Raw genomic sequence first — 16,983 nt, 5'->3', positions numbered from 1 at the left:
GCATAGATAATCTTAACAATTAAGGGCAGCCACTTCAAATGACTTAAAAAGCAAGTAAGTAAACTGTGTATTTGGTACTTCTGGGGTCTGTCAATGCAAAGAGTTCAAAAAGGAAAAGGCGATGCTGGCAAAATACTGGCTACGTATCATTTTTTTCCCCATTTGTAAAAGTTTACTTGATAAAATTTGTTTTCAGCATTTCGTTGCCAGAAGCACACTCGGAGTGGGGAGCTTGAAGGCAATGTTCATGGATTCCTAAATTACTTGATTTCTCCTTTGCACTGGGCAGGGATTCTTGAGGCCGCTTCCTCACTGCAAAAAAAACCCCACGTCCAGAGGGATGCTATAGAAAGGCTCAGCACTGGAAGCAGGGACTCTATGGGATAAATCCTGCAAATGGGAATTGCTGAGGCAGTGAAGGGCTGGGGCCGCTGCTTTTGTGGCCTGTGACCCCTTTCGGCTTTTGCCACTTTTTGAATTTCTTGTCAGTGTAAGCAACTGGACGGAGGCGTGGGACCTTCTTAGGAGAATTTCTTCCTGGCTGTCCAAGTCTCTAATACTCTGGTTTCCGATTCCCAAAGGCAGCTACCACTGACAAGGACTTCAGCCCTACCCAGGGCTTACAGCCTGCGACTGTGGACTCTAACTAGTACTTGTCCTCAGGCGTGGTGCACTTCGGGGTGTAAATTAAGCACAAACAGCCCGGGATTAGGAAACAGCAGCTTTGTGATGCAGGTGGTGCATTGGTTTTGTGCCGTCTTCTGAATCGCCTGGTTCCTGGCCCTTGTGAGAGCAAACGTGGTATCCCTGAGAGGAGAGAGAGGATCGTCCTGTACCACTTTCCTTCCCCCAAGTTAAAACCCTCCGAGTCCAAGCAATGGTCGTAAATGATGTTGTATCACCTGCCCCATAGTACGGGAAATGATGGAAGTAAAACTCTTGTCCTGTTCTTCAGAGATTTAAGCACAGATGGAAAATCTGAGCATTATGTCTGATTTCAGAATCTGGGTATTTTTTAGTAAAATCAGCTAAAAATACCGAGAAATAATTTGGACAGACTACAAGAGTTGTTTTGGACAAAGCAGCTTTTGGGGGCTCTCGCCTACCGAGGGTTACAAAATCAAAAGCCAGAAACAAATATTCCAATGGCTCTCAGTTTTATTAAATAAGCAATTTTTATATATATATAAAGTATAACATGTTTCATATTATTAAATAATTGTGCAAACCTTTTACACAGAGCTGGGGGGGGGAAGGGGGGAGGGGACGGGTAATAGCCTATTTTTTTATTTTTTTTTTTTAGATTCTTCTCTCCAATTCTTTTAATACATTTACAATCTTTAAATACCACAGACCAAAATCCTAGATATTGTACAGTGGCTCTTCAAAGGCTACCCAACCACTGGCATGAGAATGACTTACGGGAGGGTGCACGGCTCTCGTTCCAGTTGAAGTAGGGCAAGAACTGCAGTGAGTAAGGGCTGTGTCACAGAGAGAAGCTGGGGGTAGGTAAGAGGAGCATTCAATAAATACCGTAGAAATTACAGCGACAGATCTAATGATCTGACTACTACGAGTCCTGTAGTACCAATGTTTCGGGTAAACTTTTGGCAAGTCAAAAGAAAGTAATATCTCAACTGCGTGGAGCAGAGTCGCCCAGAAACGAGGCCTGTGCCTGCTCTCTAGCCTGGAGTTTTAAAAATTACTGTAGTCAAAATATGTCCCTTGAACTGTTCCTGCTGGTGCCTTGGTTATACATCGCAGGTATTTTTTAAACTGAATTATTTGGGCGGATTCTTCGCGTATTCTGACTTTATCATTCGTTTCAAAATGCCAAAAGTCACGATTTGAGGCAAACTGGCATTAGAAGTAGGTAGGGGGAGACTCGCCTAGATGGATGGTTTGGGTTTGGTTTTCTAATGAGGATCCTGCTGCTTGTTCTAAGCGACGCTATCCACCCCTTCTGTTTTCACATTTACAGTTAAAGCATTTTTTACAGAAGCTGAACAGACTCATGCTAGGGAATGAAGTACATGCAGCAGCAACTAGAGCAGCGCACGCTTATTACTACAGAGATTTACGAATACCACGTACTGGTTTAACATCCATTTTCACTCATTTTGTCATTAAGACTTACATTATATTTGGGTCAACCAAAAAAACCCAAAGAGATTTATAAAATTTTACAACAGTTAAACAGTAATGTTTCATTCTACAAATGAATAAAGCCAACTACTGCAGCTCAATACGACAACAACAGGACTAACAGTAGTGAAATCATCTCTATGTACAATTTAATATATTAATGACATGTAATTCTTAAAAAAAAAAAAAATTAAAATTAAATAACTTACACATGGTAAAGCATTTGATTTTTGATGGATGAATTTAAGGTTATACACTTTTCAGTGACAAATTATGTGAAAGTAATCTAGCTAAAGATGAAAGATCAGTAAGTCAGAACTCCCGGAGAACACTTTGGCCCCGGCAGAGCCCCCACGTCTACGGCTGAACTCTTCTGATTGCAGCGGGCCGGGATTTTACCTTCCCACTTTTGGTTTTCCCCATCTAGAATTGCAATTTCATGGATTTTTATTAAAATAGAGTTTCTAGAACTGCTCTGCTACAGTTGTAAAAACATTTAAATACCATGCTCTCAAAAAGAGCATTTATACAAAGTCTTGTATTTACAGTATAGACAGTTGTGGTCGGGCGGTACCGAGATCAACTCTTCCATGTAAGAAGAAATCTAAGCTTATGCGCTGAAGATTAATGAACGTGTCAGTGTTTTGAATTGGCTTGTAAACATATCTCAAAACGGACGTGGATGACCGAAGTATCACTTAAAGTAGTTGATTAGGAAAGACTACATCAGATACAAAAGTTTCGTTACCTCTAAGGAGGACTAAAAGAAGCACAAAATCTGCAAATTATTTCCACAAGGCGCCGCTGCCCCGGCCGTAAGTCTGCGCGCGAGAGATGCCAACAGCTTCCTAGAAAAAGACAATTATTTGCCCTCAAAGTGCCTTAGGGAAATAGTGTGCTGGGTTTGTATTGGCATAGCATTCCCCTTGTGTAAAACTGAATTATTTCATCAGTAAGACAAAAGTTAGTGAAAATTAAAATGACTAGACAAATCCTACAAAAACGAGTATCTCCAGAAACCACCCAAGGCATCATACAGAAATTTCTGCTCAGTTTTCCACGTTAGGAAACATCAAAAACACCTACTAAACCTCTCTTAAAATAGCTTATCTTTGTAATTGGAGAAAAAGGGAACAAACATTTTTCTACATACAAATATTTAATTCCATGCAAGATGGAAAAACGTTGAGTGCACAATAAACTTCATTGTATACCTAAATAATTTATAAATTAATCCGTTAAGAATAAAGCAGGGTCTATAGCAATTATATCGTTACATTTTTAAACACATGCAGATGAGTCAACAGCAACTTTTTTACATAAAGGTTAGTGCAAGAATGTATCTGCTTAATAAATAGACCAGAGAGAACTATGTAATGCTTCGAGGTGTACACACAGTATCTGTGCACGTAATAAACTGGTTCTGAAAAGTTGTCCTTGTTTGTCTATAAACTACAAGTGCCCATTTTTAAATAAAAAAGATCCATAATTACTCATGGGCTACTTCCCTGTGACACACGGTGTCACAAACATTGTGGTGAAAATGTAATACTGAAGTTAATCTAGAGATTTATTAGTATTATTTTTTTTTTTTATACACAGTTTTTATACAATCAAGAAAAAGAGATACAATTTGTATCAACAAACAAAAGGTCATTTCTGGTTATTTGAGGCATTGCTCTCAGCTGCTTATACCATGCAAGAGAAGAGAATAAGAATTAATCGCAAATTAAAAATATAAAATGCTGGTTAGTAAGAAATGTTTTTGAAAACCGGTCAAGAGTTAAATCTGTTTTCCCCAGCTCCTATAGATGTCTGAAGATTTATTTTTTTCCCCATTAACAAAGACGATAAGGAACTAATTAAACCTGAAGTTATTTTTAAACACCAAGTGTAAATACGGAATCACCTTCAAGTTAACTCATTTTCAATATACAATGACATGGTCATTATATACGTTACCTGTACCAAGCTACACGTATCCTGTGCGAAACGATACGGTTATCAAATCTGCGTAAATTAACTGTACTTGCACCTGTAATTATGGTTTGTTTGGGGTTTTTTTTTATATGACAGGAACGTATTTTGCACATGATAAAGAGCCCACGAGGTATTTTGAATCAAAGCAACCATTACAGTAACACAAGTGGAAGAAATTGGAGAACTTTGTTCCCAGACGAACAGATAACTAGAAAGCAGCATGCAAGCCATTATCAAAACACCAGAAACAACCCTGACTGCAGCCTCACGTTCCGTGTGTTTCACAGTAAGAAACATTTAGGCAGTGTCACACCTTCTCATGAAGAAACAAAAGGCCATAAACCAGGCCTTCTCAACTTTCATGAAAAAAACTACAGTAGAAGTCAACAAGTCCTAGCTCGAGACGTATCGAGTTAGTAATGGTTCGAAATGTTGAAATATACAATGGATTCAAAAAAGGGCGTCCAGTCAGTGCAGCTTAAAAAACAATAAACGCCTCTTTTGGAGACATTTAGCTACAAAGGTTCCCACCCTGAGCAAGATACCAGTTGCGCAAACAATGCCACACGAAATTATCTCACCTGTTGAAACAGGAACTCTAAAAGCCTTCAGGAGGCAAATGCACACCTTTGCGTGGATCTGAAGAGCAAAAAACCCGGGCAGCTTTGCCACAAACCCAAACTGTAGCATCTCTTTTCCAGAAGCACCTTCCCCAGGCCTCGACCCCCTTCTCCAGCCATCCCACAGGCTGGGCTCGCTCAGACACCGTCCTTGCCCCCAGAGGAAGGGCTGTAGTTGCCGATGAACTTCCAGTTTCCGCCGCTTCGGGCTGAGTAATCCGATTTACATAAACCCGACACGTTATTTTCAGCTTGTCTAGTCCTCTGGGCAGCAGCTGCTTACTGCACAGCTGAGAGGCGGTTCTGAAGAGAGAAGCTACAGTTAAAACTTCTTTTCGTTTATCGAACGGCGCTGACGCCTTCACGCTCCTTAATGATTTTGGTCCTAATTTAATAAAATATTTTGGCTTCTGTTGGATTGAGCCAGCGTATTGGACAATGTAATAGATACTCAAACTCTTCGGGGAACCGTTTTGAAATTTAAGTAACAACAACATTATTGACATTCAAAAGCTGAAATCAGTTTTTTTTTCCCTTTTACAAATTGACCATTTTAATTTTTGTCATTTACTTTTTCTTCAATATTTAATATGCCGGTAGGCAGTGTCAAATGACAAAGCTGAAACCCTTAAAGTCATCTGGGTGTGTATAGAGCATACTTTTAAAGGCCAATTAGGTATTTATAAGCAAATTGAATGTGTACACTAATACATGCAATATAATTGCTAACAATAATTTTGTAGTAACAGCTTTGAGACACTGAACGTGACATTGTAGTTCTTAATGAGCTATCCATGCAGCAAGGTATGCATTTCCTATAAAATACTATTAAAAATCCCTATATTTAAAATCTTAAAATTTACAATACAATCAACTTTTATATTGTGCCTCAGCATATATATACGATTGCTACTGTGTACAGAATTTTATACTATCTTAGTAGAAAATATTTACAATAGATTGGCCCCCTCCTTCTTCATTTAAGTTTTCCTCCTGGTTCTTCGCGCTGTACAGTTTCATTTATCCAAAAGAGGCTGTAAATGCTTTAACGCCCTGTTCTTAATTTGGCAACAATCATAGCTGCCAGCTGTTGTGCATCTGTCATGTGGGGATTCTTTTCCATCACAGAAAGGACAATGCTCGGAGGGAAAATATTGCAGAGGTTCTTGTAAGTTTGATACTGATGTTCTGGGATGATGTGTGGTTCCCGCGGCTCACCACATATCCCAATCCAGGGATTCCTCCAGAGTTGCTCCATCTTCTCAGGCATGCTCCTTACCATTACGGGTTCGTAACACGGCTGCATGAGGTTGTTACTCAATGGATACGAGTGGTAAGTGTACGAGTCCGACGCACATGGTAATGGATCCCAGCTGGCATGCTGCTCTCGACAGAGAGGCGGTCTTCTCTGCCTCGTAGGGTTACTTTCATAAAGCCGTGAGTCAGAAATACTGTCCATTCTTGTCATGACCAAGGCACGGCTTGGTTGAGCAGTTGATGGATGAACATTTTGAGGCACAGGGTATTCTCCTGGACAACTGGACCGTGCTCCAACAACTGGATGCTGGGCATGTAGGCCTAAGTGGGAAACTGACTGTTTGCGAAGGGATTGCTTAGGCTCTTCAGTTCCGTAACTCTGAACTCTATTTAAGGCTTCATGGTAACCATGGGAAAAAGGCTGAACACGATTTTGCGATGGCAGTCTGTGGATCTTCACATTGTCTTCTGGACTGGCATCTGCTACACCCAGATACAAGTCATTGTAAGAGGAATAAGAATCATTACTTGTATGGCTTAAGCAATTGTCAGGACAGGGGCTTGAGTTTCTAGAATACATCCCCTGGTCCATATCCGCCCCGTAATAATCTGTGTTACGGATACTACTTATGCTCAAGTTGGAGAAATCACTGAGTAAGGAGTAATAGCCATGGTCCCCCAGTGATTCGTATTTGGGATACTGGTCAGTATAGCTAACTGAGGTGCCATGGCTATTGGTGACTAGTATAGGAGGATATTGCACACTGGACATATGTTCCAGTGAGGATTTCTGATGCATGAACTGTGAGGAACCTGGCACCGGACTGCTTGCAGAACGAGTATTTAATGCACCAGCTGCATGGCTTTTTGGTGGAGGGAGCGTTGGTACACTTAATGCAGAAACCAGAGACGGGACAGAGCTGGCCTCGGACTTCCGGGCTACCGATAACTTTTCCTCAGGCTCCACAGCTACTGATCTAATGCTTGGATCTGACTGACGTTTTGGGGCAATGCGCTTCACTTCAGAACTGATCTCTCCTTTGGAGCTGGATGGCCCTGTGCCACATTTGGCCAAGGCTCCCTCACTCATAGTTTTCACAGCAGATAATTTGGCACTTATTCGAAGCTCATCCGCTACTGACCTTTGAGGCTGGTTTGCCCGTTCTGGGTGGTAATATTTACATTTGTGCCCATAGGTGCACTTTTTACCTGGAAGAAAAGTGTTTTCACGTTAAACAAACCAAAAACTAATCCATACCACCAGTTGCTATCTTTTTTTTCTTTACATCTTTCACCACTTCTCAATAGTAATGTTTCTATGTTAAACCCCTAAGGAATAATTATATATATTGTATATACAGGCAGTCACAAACTCCACTACCTACATCCGCGTATTTCACTCTATCGAGGGCGAGACACCGCTCTTCTTCCTACAGGCTCATGACTTCAATACTGACAACATACTCAATCCTATCTAATGCAGTCTGTACGGTTAGGAATCTCCTTCCATGAATACAAACCAGAAGAAAATAGCAAAAAGCTGTGTTATCCACAAGGTATATCTGATAATCCTTAATTTCCTGCTACATTGTTTTTATTAATATGAGTATGAAGGGTATAAAAATGGACATAGTGTTCAGATGGCAACACGAAAAACGGCTTCTTTTTCTTTCTCCCAGTACTGACAAGATGTTAATTAATTTCTTGCTTCACCTACCTTTGAATACAGTAAATCAATCTGACTTCAGCACTTACCATAGGGACACGGTTGTTTCTTATGTTCAGGAATAACTGGCCTTTTCCTTAAGAAATTTTCAAGGCTTGGACCATGGCGTCCTAAAGGATCATCAGGAGGCATAAATCTAAGGGGAAAGAAATGAAACGTGAATTTCAGTTTTTACTGAGGATTCTGAATTAGCAAATTCCCTTACTTTTGAAGAAAAAAGCATACTTGTCATTCACAAAAGAATACATTAGCAGCCGCTCCTCTATGAACTTCTTCCATTCTGGTTTTTCATTTTGAAGATCCCGATAGTTGTCATTTGATACAATGATGCCATCTGAGTCAAAAGCCAGTTTTACTATGAATCGATCATCATAGCAAACTACTCTTCTTCCCTGAACTCTTCGAGATGGGGTGAAAACAAGAATTTTTTCTTTCTCCAATTTGCGCAAGATTTCCTGATCTGTAAAATAATTGTATTTGAGCAGCTTTTAGAAAAGTTTCAAAAGACAGAAATGCAGCCTTTGAAATAAGAAACTTCTTGCTTTCTTTTCTGACAAAGTACTTTGTAATTATGTTCGTATACGGTCCCCATTATTATTAAAAAATACCTAGATGCAGAGTGCCATTTTATTTCTGACGTTTCAAAGCACTGGGTAAATATTCAATATTTGAGCTTCACAACCACTCTGCTCCTCTGTAAACAACCATGTACCTTTACTCAGTCTTCCTGAACACATCAAGAACTCAGTTGTTGCTGTATTACAACAGCCTTCTTGTTAGCCCAGAGTAAAACAAAAGTACTTTCTATGGGTCAAAACACATCCTGCCTCCTCAGTGTTCAAGATAATCCTACTAAACGAGTCCCTGGCCTGATACTACTTATTATTCACCCAGCAACTAAGAATCAGTTCCTATATGCTTAACAATGTTTGCTAATGGGAAAATTATGACTACTACTTCTCCAAAGTGTCGAAACGATGCAGTAATGTTACCAAAACCAGCATTGTTTACAGATGCAGATACTTAAATGCGTGTTTCATCACCAGGGAAACTGTTGTGTTTTCAAACGAACAGCTGAGTGCGACCTCATCGTGCAACATCACATCCACAGCCCAGTCTATAGTACCATCAGACAAGATGACATGGTTGTGTCTTAATGCAATACCTTTTTTTATTTTTTTTTTAACCAATGAATCAAAGAAAACCTTGATCTGTCACCTGTAATTGGTGCATCGGGTCGAGACTGTTCTTTTCTCCATGCAGGTACAAACACAGTGATATCTTTATGTCCTTTTTCCAGAAACCAATCCACAGCAAGCTGAATTCCCCGACAGGAAAATCCTTCTTTATTCCCATGGCTGAAAAATACGCAGAAGTTTTAGAAACAGCAAGGGCAAAGGTTACATTTGGTTTTGGGTTTTGTTGTTGTGGTGTTTTAGGGTCTTCTATTTGGTTTTTTTTTCTTCTAAAGCTGCCATGGTCTAAGGATATAAGGGAAACAAAGTCTGTAAAGACAGGCAAACTTTAGACTAGTTTATGTAACTGGAAAAAGACATTTGTCCAAGCGATCAGATTGCAGCAACACTGCTACTTAAAACTCTAGAAATTGTGAAATTTCACTATCCCAAAAGCAAAAAAACAGGAAGGTTTTCCGCTTTTTCATTAAAAAAACTGAGCTAATGAAAAATATCACTTTCCCCAACAAATTGAACTTACCTTAAATAGTACCATAAAAAGTTATCAATAACAAAAAAGGAATGAACTAACAATGCTATCTGTCACATATAAAAATCCAGATTTTAAACATCCAGATTAAAAAAAAAGTAATCTAAATGTTCTGCATCTTTTATTAGGACTTTTTCTTTAAGGGAAAGGAATAACTCTCTCAAAGCTGTTTAAGGCCCACCCCCCATTAAAAATTTGTTTTCTGAAACACACAGGACTCTCTAAAACAGCACACAATTCAGATAAAGGGGTTTAATTTTTAAAATGCCTACGGAGTTTCTCCAAGGGAAAAAAAGAAATTACTTAGAGGTTTGATAGAAACTAAGTAGAATCTTACTCAGTCTGCCCCAAGGGTGCGCCTATGTTGATTTCGTAAACATAGGGTGGACTAAAGAATCAGGTTTTAAATTCTCTAAGGAAATAGTTTAGGAGTACATGAATAATACAAAAGCACACATAGGCAACACTGAATTACAATATCCTCAGTAGGTAGTCTACACAGGTAAGGGAGACACACAGATCTCTGCATTATGGCTGGATTTCATATTTGGATTCAGGCCAACGTTTTCTTTGTCTAAAAAACAGAGTGCATATATTACTGCTACACCATATATTTGAATAATAAAAACTAAGAGTTCCGGTTCTTTTCAATTAATATAGCAACTACTTGAGAAAAAAAATAAAATAAATAAGTAATTTTTTCTTCAGTTATGATGAGAGTGATGCTGCCCAGTTAGTTTGCCACCCACCGGTCATTACTTCCGAAGAGACTCCTATATTAACTTGTGAAGAAAATGAATTAATTTCTTCCAGTGACTCCATCCATTGCTAAATCACATCAGTGATGCCATACTGAGGAGTGAGATCCTCACCACGAAAAGGCGGTTGAGTGGCCAGGCCAGGGAGGGTTATGGAACGCTGGAAGCGCAGGGAGGCTGTGCGCACCCATGATGACCCCTATTCTGGAAAAAAAACCCACCCAAGGGGCCCAGGTAGCAGTGCTGGGCAGAAAACACAGGAGAGAACTCTGCAATAGCAGCCCTGAAGCGCGTGGGCAGTCCAGGCAGTTGGCTGTAATTAAGGAGGCTTCGTGGCACTATATAACCGTAGGTCCTCCCACTACATAAAGCAGCTGGCATTTGTACACAACGTGGCATCCAGCTGCTGCACCACCCTGTTCCAAGCTGTTAGTTCTGTGTAGCATCCCCCAGAACTGTTTACTTCAAGAAAACTTCAATACTGAAAATGGAAACGGTTCCATTTTCCATATATAGCCACCTTTCAGTTACAACATATATGTTTTACCGTAAAGGCAAGGCCTCCACTTGCATCATCAATAATTGCAGACTTGATGATCCACATGGGTCCACTCCAACTTGAGATATTCTATCATTCTATGATTCTATAAACAGAGCATCAGTTCTAAGCTACACAATAGTAAGTGCACACACACACTTTTCTCCAGTTGCTGCCACATTACGCTCAGGAATAACTCAAGCAGTACAGAGACTGTAAATTCAACTGGCACAGAAAAAAAGGTAAGAAAATTTAAATCCAATATTGCTGATGTTGTTTTACAGAAACATCTTTTGGACTGATGTAACCATAACTTGGCACTGGAAAATCCTGTATATAAAATATTCTTCTAGGATTTGGGTGCGTCTATGTATTTAAAAACTCAGAGCACTCAATAAACCTATAAAAAAAAATCGACTTTTTTTTAATACATTGGAAAAAGTAATTCAGATCACAAATTCTTTTAGAGCAGAAAGCTGATACTAAAGGAAATCTATTGTACAAACACTACCCGAAGAAATCTTGATATCACTGATCACTAAGCAGACTGTTTAGAGAACTCCCTTGCAGAAAATCATACTTTCTCAATGATAAACAAATCATTGGCCACTGAACTGTGTACTCCGCAGACATGCTGGAGGGTGGCATGGGACGGGTATCTCTTGAGTTAGTGTTGACCCAAGCAGCCAAGTGCACGTGTGTACACAGGTGTCTGTAATTACAATCACCATAGCTGTGGCGTCAGCACATTCAGCTCATCCATATCCCTGTACTGACACAGCTAAATTGCTTTGAATTCTGAGCAGGCTTGATCAGCAGGAGCTCAAATACCCTGAAGTCCACTGCGCATCATCAGCATACGCTGCATGTCATTTTAGAAAGAAGCAAGTTTTCCTCCCCTATTTGGATGCCTCTGGATATTGAAGAAAAATAACTTTCAGCATTGTTTAAGGACTTCAAAAAATTAAACCCATCCACACAAAAGCACACTACAGATAGACTGCTAGAACAAAAGATTTGAGGGGAGAACTTGGTTTGAAAAGGCGGGGAGGGAAACTGGAACACAGATTACATGTAAAGGAATAACAGCATAATTAAAAGCCTGGACTAAAGAGTCCATAAAAAAAATGTATTATCAGTGTAAATACACTACACAACTTAAAATTACTTTGCCATCAATACTGTTTTTTCTCATAAATATTTTAGTGATTTATTCTTCTCAAATATTGTGACAAGGAGACCCACCTCATAGCCACATTGCTTCCATCAATGACAATTGGCCTCAAGTTATCACTGTTATCCACAACTTCATCTTCAAGTGACAATTCAGGGCTTGCTATTTCCTTTGGGCAAGGGCCTCTTGGCACCAGAGTACTAGTGGTACTGCTGGCACTGCTTTGTCCCTCTGATTCACTTTTGTTGCCAAGTCTCACAAGCTCTGCCAGAACATCATTGATGAGCGCGTCTGCTCCCAATTTATTCAGTACAGCCTGGATCTGATCTCCTGCATACCCAAGCTTTAAAGCAAAATCCATTTTAGCTTGGTATTCCTTGTCCAAATTTGTTTTGCATTCGTCTAGCTTCAAGTCTTGTGTGATACTGCTCTGTGAAAAACTTGGGCGATCCAAACAAGGGGACCGACAGAGCGGCCGATGTGGTTTAGTGGAAACCTCCTTTTCTCTCCACTGAATATTGCTACAGGTGCTTCTGAAGTATGGTTGCTCAGGTTCACTTTCTGAGCTCGTCCATTCCTCAGATTCAGCACTGCATTCCCCAGCATCTTGTTCCACATTTCTGTCTTCTCTGGAGTGCCTCTTCTCCATTTTCAGCTTCCCTACCATAGACCAGGCCGTCATCACGTTCAGCTTCCAGCCAGAGAGCTCAGTTCTTCATTTCCAACGCCACCTGGAATTCATACTCAGTTGCACCATGTTGGCCAATTCAAAGTTTACACGAGGCTGGAGTTAATTTGCCTTGCTTACTACGTTCTGGCACCACCAACATGAAGTTCCTTTAAAAAAAAAAAAATGAGCTTTTGACAAATTCTGCGAAATACTCAGCTACAATGATTTTGTTTACAAGTCAGTAGAGGTCCCTAGTCATTCACATTTCTGTGTAAAAATTGATCATAATAAAGCATATAATTATGTTGTCTCTTTAATAACAAATTAAACTCTCTTTCCCTCCCCCAGTTACTCTACGTACAAAAAAAAAAAATTACACTTCCCACACAATAAACTTACAGCTGAAATTAATGGAGTATCTCAGTAATATTTAAAGATAATGAAACAGAAAAGGGTGACCCACCACTTTCACTAGAAACCTGTCTTTACAGTCTTCTACGACAGGAACAGCCTGTCTACATCAGGAACAACTGTGTGGAGTTCCAGTATGCATAAAATTTAACACAAACCTTTTCAGCCTCTTTCAGTAAGGATTTACTATCAGAAACAACTAAGTTTACTGCAAGCTGGCTGCCAGTAGACATGTAAAGGTCAATAACAAGATGCACAAAGGTTCTACACGACAATCATCTTGTGCTGTTTACTGTACCTACTGCACTGAAAATTCCAAAATCAAGGATGGATCTTACTGCATTTTGTCAGAAAGTGAGGATAGACAATCATAATTCTTGTCTTATACCAGAAGAAAAATTGTTCAAGGAATTCTAGTGAGAGATCTGCCAAAGTAGAAGATTCAAGTGACCTGCGAAGGGCTGAACTGATGTCACTGAGCCTTTGAAAAATAGTTTTTAAAAGGAATTGCACCCACAGTAGTGCATGTTTAAGATAAAATGGTAAACTAAATATAAGTGCAGGTAACTAGAGAAAACTGATTACCAAAGTAATTAGCTGGAGGCCTACTTTCAGAAAGCTGCAAGTCCCACTTTCCTCTCTGTAAAACTGCAGACTTGAGAATGCAGAATCCAGTGTGAGTAACAAAAAATAATAATGTAATAGTGTTGAAGAAACCATTTATTTTAAACGCGCTTTCTCATTTTGATAAATCTTGCTTTTGTTAGTCACCTTTTTTAGGTGTAACCACAGACAAAGAGAAGAAAGACTGTAAGATAGGAAAATGAAAAGGTACCAAACTTCTGAAAGAGCACAGTTTTAAAGCTACATCTACTGCAGAGATTTCTGTCAGCAAAGATGTAGTCCAAAGAGGCATGAGGAGCATGATCCCGGATTTAAACAGCAATCACGGAAGACCGAATATTGACACCGGTTTTCCAATATACCTTTGCTTTTAACAGTACAACCTCTGTGTTCTGATGAACGCTGTAGATATAAGCTATGGATGCATGAAAAGCTCTTTCCCAGGATTCCTATGAGAATTTTTGTGACACAAAATAGACACTGGATAAAAATTTGTCACTGGAAGAGGGATTGGTCAAAGATGGCCTTTCCTAATAAGCTCCTCATGCACCCAAAAAGAAGTAACAAATAAATAATAAAAAAAATCTGAAGTATAACTCCTGGGTTTTGGGGGGGTTGCTGGTCACTGGTGTAACCAAGAATAAATTTATCTCTCTTCCATGCATCTTTTTCACCTCCTCTCACATCTTTTCCACTCCTCCAAGCTATGAGGAAGCATTAAAAGACAACAAAATTTTCTCAAAAGAACATAAGCACTCAACTAGGTACATAAATTATTTATATACAGGACATTATCAAATGCACTTGTGTTCAAAAGCCTTTTAAAAATCTGATTCCTCCCTCCCCAAGAGACCACAGTATGACGAAGAAAAAGGAGGTTGTTTAGGTTTTCAAATTTACTGTTAACTTCCCCACTGGTTTTATTTCAACAAATGATTTTCCAGAAGTAATTAATTTAAATCAATTTTTAGAGGACCAAATTTACATTCTCTTACAAACACTTAAATATTAATTTAAACTACAAGCAAAATATGTTCCTTCCCAACTGGAAATTAAATTAATTGGACTCACTCAAAGAGATTATTTTTTTTATAGTAATAAAATAATCTGGGTAACACTATCACTTTTACTTCCACATTCAGAATTTTTAACGTCCTTTTTTTCTGTTTGTTTTTTCTAACTATACAAGTTTTGCTCTTAATTTTTTTCTCCTCTTTTTTAGCTGGAGAATAATATATCTTATCTGCATATAAACTGATTTCACCATTTTGTTGCATTGTCCCAATTCTACATCCATATCACTAGTTTACTGTTATTTACCATCATATAAGCAATGTACCATAAATCTCATTTGTCCTTCCCTGAAAGTAAGATCTTATTTCAAGAGGAAGATAGTTCGATCAGTCAGATCTAAAGAATCCTGAATTCAAAAATTATTTAAAGTATAAACAAATAAATTTAATTTTAAGAACAATTTCTATCACTGCTGCTGGCATACTCACTTCTGTCACGCCTACGAAGAGAATGGCTCAGATGCAGTCCGTGTTAAGAAGCAATATTGTGTATCTAGGAGGACTGCTCTCTGCCAGTCCTGCGCTGTGGTTTACTATTCTTTGGTGGCTCGTGACAGATTGGTGGATCTGTTATGAAAGCTCACTCTCTGGAAACGCCCACTTCTATGACTCATCTTGGAGTTTCTTGCCTTTTTTTTTTTCATTCATGTCAGCCTTTGGTTGAAAGCCACTGACTAGGGAAATTTAGCTGTCTCATCCCTCTCTTGCATAGCAGTGGAAAATATTTGGTCTGTGACGTAACAATCCCCATTATCTTTCAAATATTTGAGATGGGAATTAAAAATTCTCTAACACAGAAATATATCACTAGTTATCTTCAAACTATTTAAAAACTAAATCACAGTGTTTTAAAAAAAATTCTCCTTTTCATACTCATCTAGGATGTTGTGAGGGAAACCCTAAAAGCCCAAAGGTCCTGTAGGTACCAACTGTAGCCAGTTCTACCAAGATATATCACAGATCTTCCACAAAAAAAAAAAAAAGATACAATATGTAGACATGGTAACTTCTGGAAAAGGCAGGAGTTTTCCCCATTTTCTTTAAATACCCAGCACACAGAGCCAATTTCTGAAGAGGCAACTTTTGTCAAATAGTTTAGATAACCTGATTTAGCATCAACTGCCATGCTGACAGACAATGAGGCAGGCTGTCTCCAGAGCCCATCTCCACAACCCTGTACGCTTTGTACAAAGAGCTCCTAGGAAACAAGTCGGCTTGCACCGAAGCTTCTCCACCCTTAGCCAGTCGCTCCATCTGTGCAACTGAACTGTTCCCTGCATCCACACAGACTTGGGACGTTGTAAGATTTGTTCCCAAACGCACAATGTTAAGATTTTCAAAAAATGAAGGTCATCTCATTGTTGGGTCAGAAGCACCAAAACAAACAAAAAAATCCAACAACAAAAAACAACAGCTACAAAAATACTACAGCACAGGACCAAGTTTTCCCACCGACCATCGAGAGGGGGCACCTAGGAAGGAAGAAGTGTTGTGTTGTTCCTAAGCCAGCAAACAGAGTGGAAAGAACTGAGCAGGAGAAAGCAGCAACAGCAGCAACTGCCACTACTTTAACACCCCACCCTTCTTCACACCCTCCAGACTAGAAACCAGACTTGTAATACCACCATTCAGCTACAAAAACAGTACTATGGTCTCTCCCTCATTTCTTCACAGCCCTGAAGAGTCCAATCTATACCCTGTTGCAACCCCTGGAGTTACCTATAGCCCTACAGCTATCGCTATAGATTTATGTGTGTTCACAGACTACGATCCAGACCCCTGTCCCTGAGCAAGCCAGCTCTCAACAGTGAGAAAAGACACAGCTACCGAAACTCATTACTGCTTGTCCTCAAACCGCAGCTGTGGTTTTTTAAAACAAATCTGCAATCCAGGATCACTACAGTACAGATAGTATCTCTTTTCAGTCAGTCAGTATTTTGATCTAACAAGCCTGTCAGTCGCTGCTTTTGTTAATGCCAGCAATCCAGACGTAATCAGTACCACCACTCTGAAAAGGCTGGGATGCCCTTTTCTTGGAAAGCTGAGGTTTCTGCTCTGTACCACTCCATCTCTGAAACTGTATTTGGTCTCAGTTTATTTCTGACTTCCAGTTAAGTAATGATACTTGTATGATTACCTCTCCACCCACAGCGTGGCGAGCATGCAGTATATTATCCCTTCTTAGTGGGCCACGTGTTTCTCCTGCAAACAAAGGAGCCATCTATTACGTAGGCATATCAGGGAAATGAGTTTTCTGTATGTTCGAAGCATTTACGCTCAGT

General features: G+C 39.5%; 1 protein-coding gene across 1 annotated transcript in view; it reads right to left on the bottom strand.

The window, feature by feature from the left end:
• Positions 1-3,745: 3,745 nt before the first annotated feature.
• Positions 3,746-16,983, bottom strand: part of ZC3H12B (zinc finger CCCH-type containing 12B) — a 28,649-nt gene continuing 15,411 nt past the window's right edge. Inside the window, exons 2-6 of the mRNA XM_074599943.1 lie at positions 11,995-12,760; positions 8,947-9,086; positions 7,954-8,188; positions 7,758-7,864; positions 3,746-7,211 (exon numbers count right to left, since the gene is read on the bottom strand). Of these exons, the coding sequence (XP_074456044.1) occupies positions 5,791-7,211; positions 7,758-7,864; positions 7,954-8,188; positions 8,947-9,086; positions 11,995-12,605 (2,514 nt within the window). The 5' untranslated portion in view covers positions 12,606-12,760 and the 3' untranslated portion in view covers positions 3,746-5,790. The remainder of the gene's footprint in view (positions 7,212-7,757; positions 7,865-7,953; positions 8,189-8,946; positions 9,087-11,994; positions 12,761-16,983) is intronic.

The sequence above is a fragment of the Larus michahellis genome, chromosome 9 (genome assembly GCF_964199755.1).
Source record: "Larus michahellis chromosome 9, bLarMic1.1, whole genome shotgun sequence".
Taxonomy (NCBI): Eukaryota; Metazoa; Chordata; class Aves; order Charadriiformes; family Laridae; genus Larus; species Larus michahellis.
Note: the sequence above shows the minus strand (reverse complement) of the source record. Positions and strands in the feature narration are given on the sequence as shown.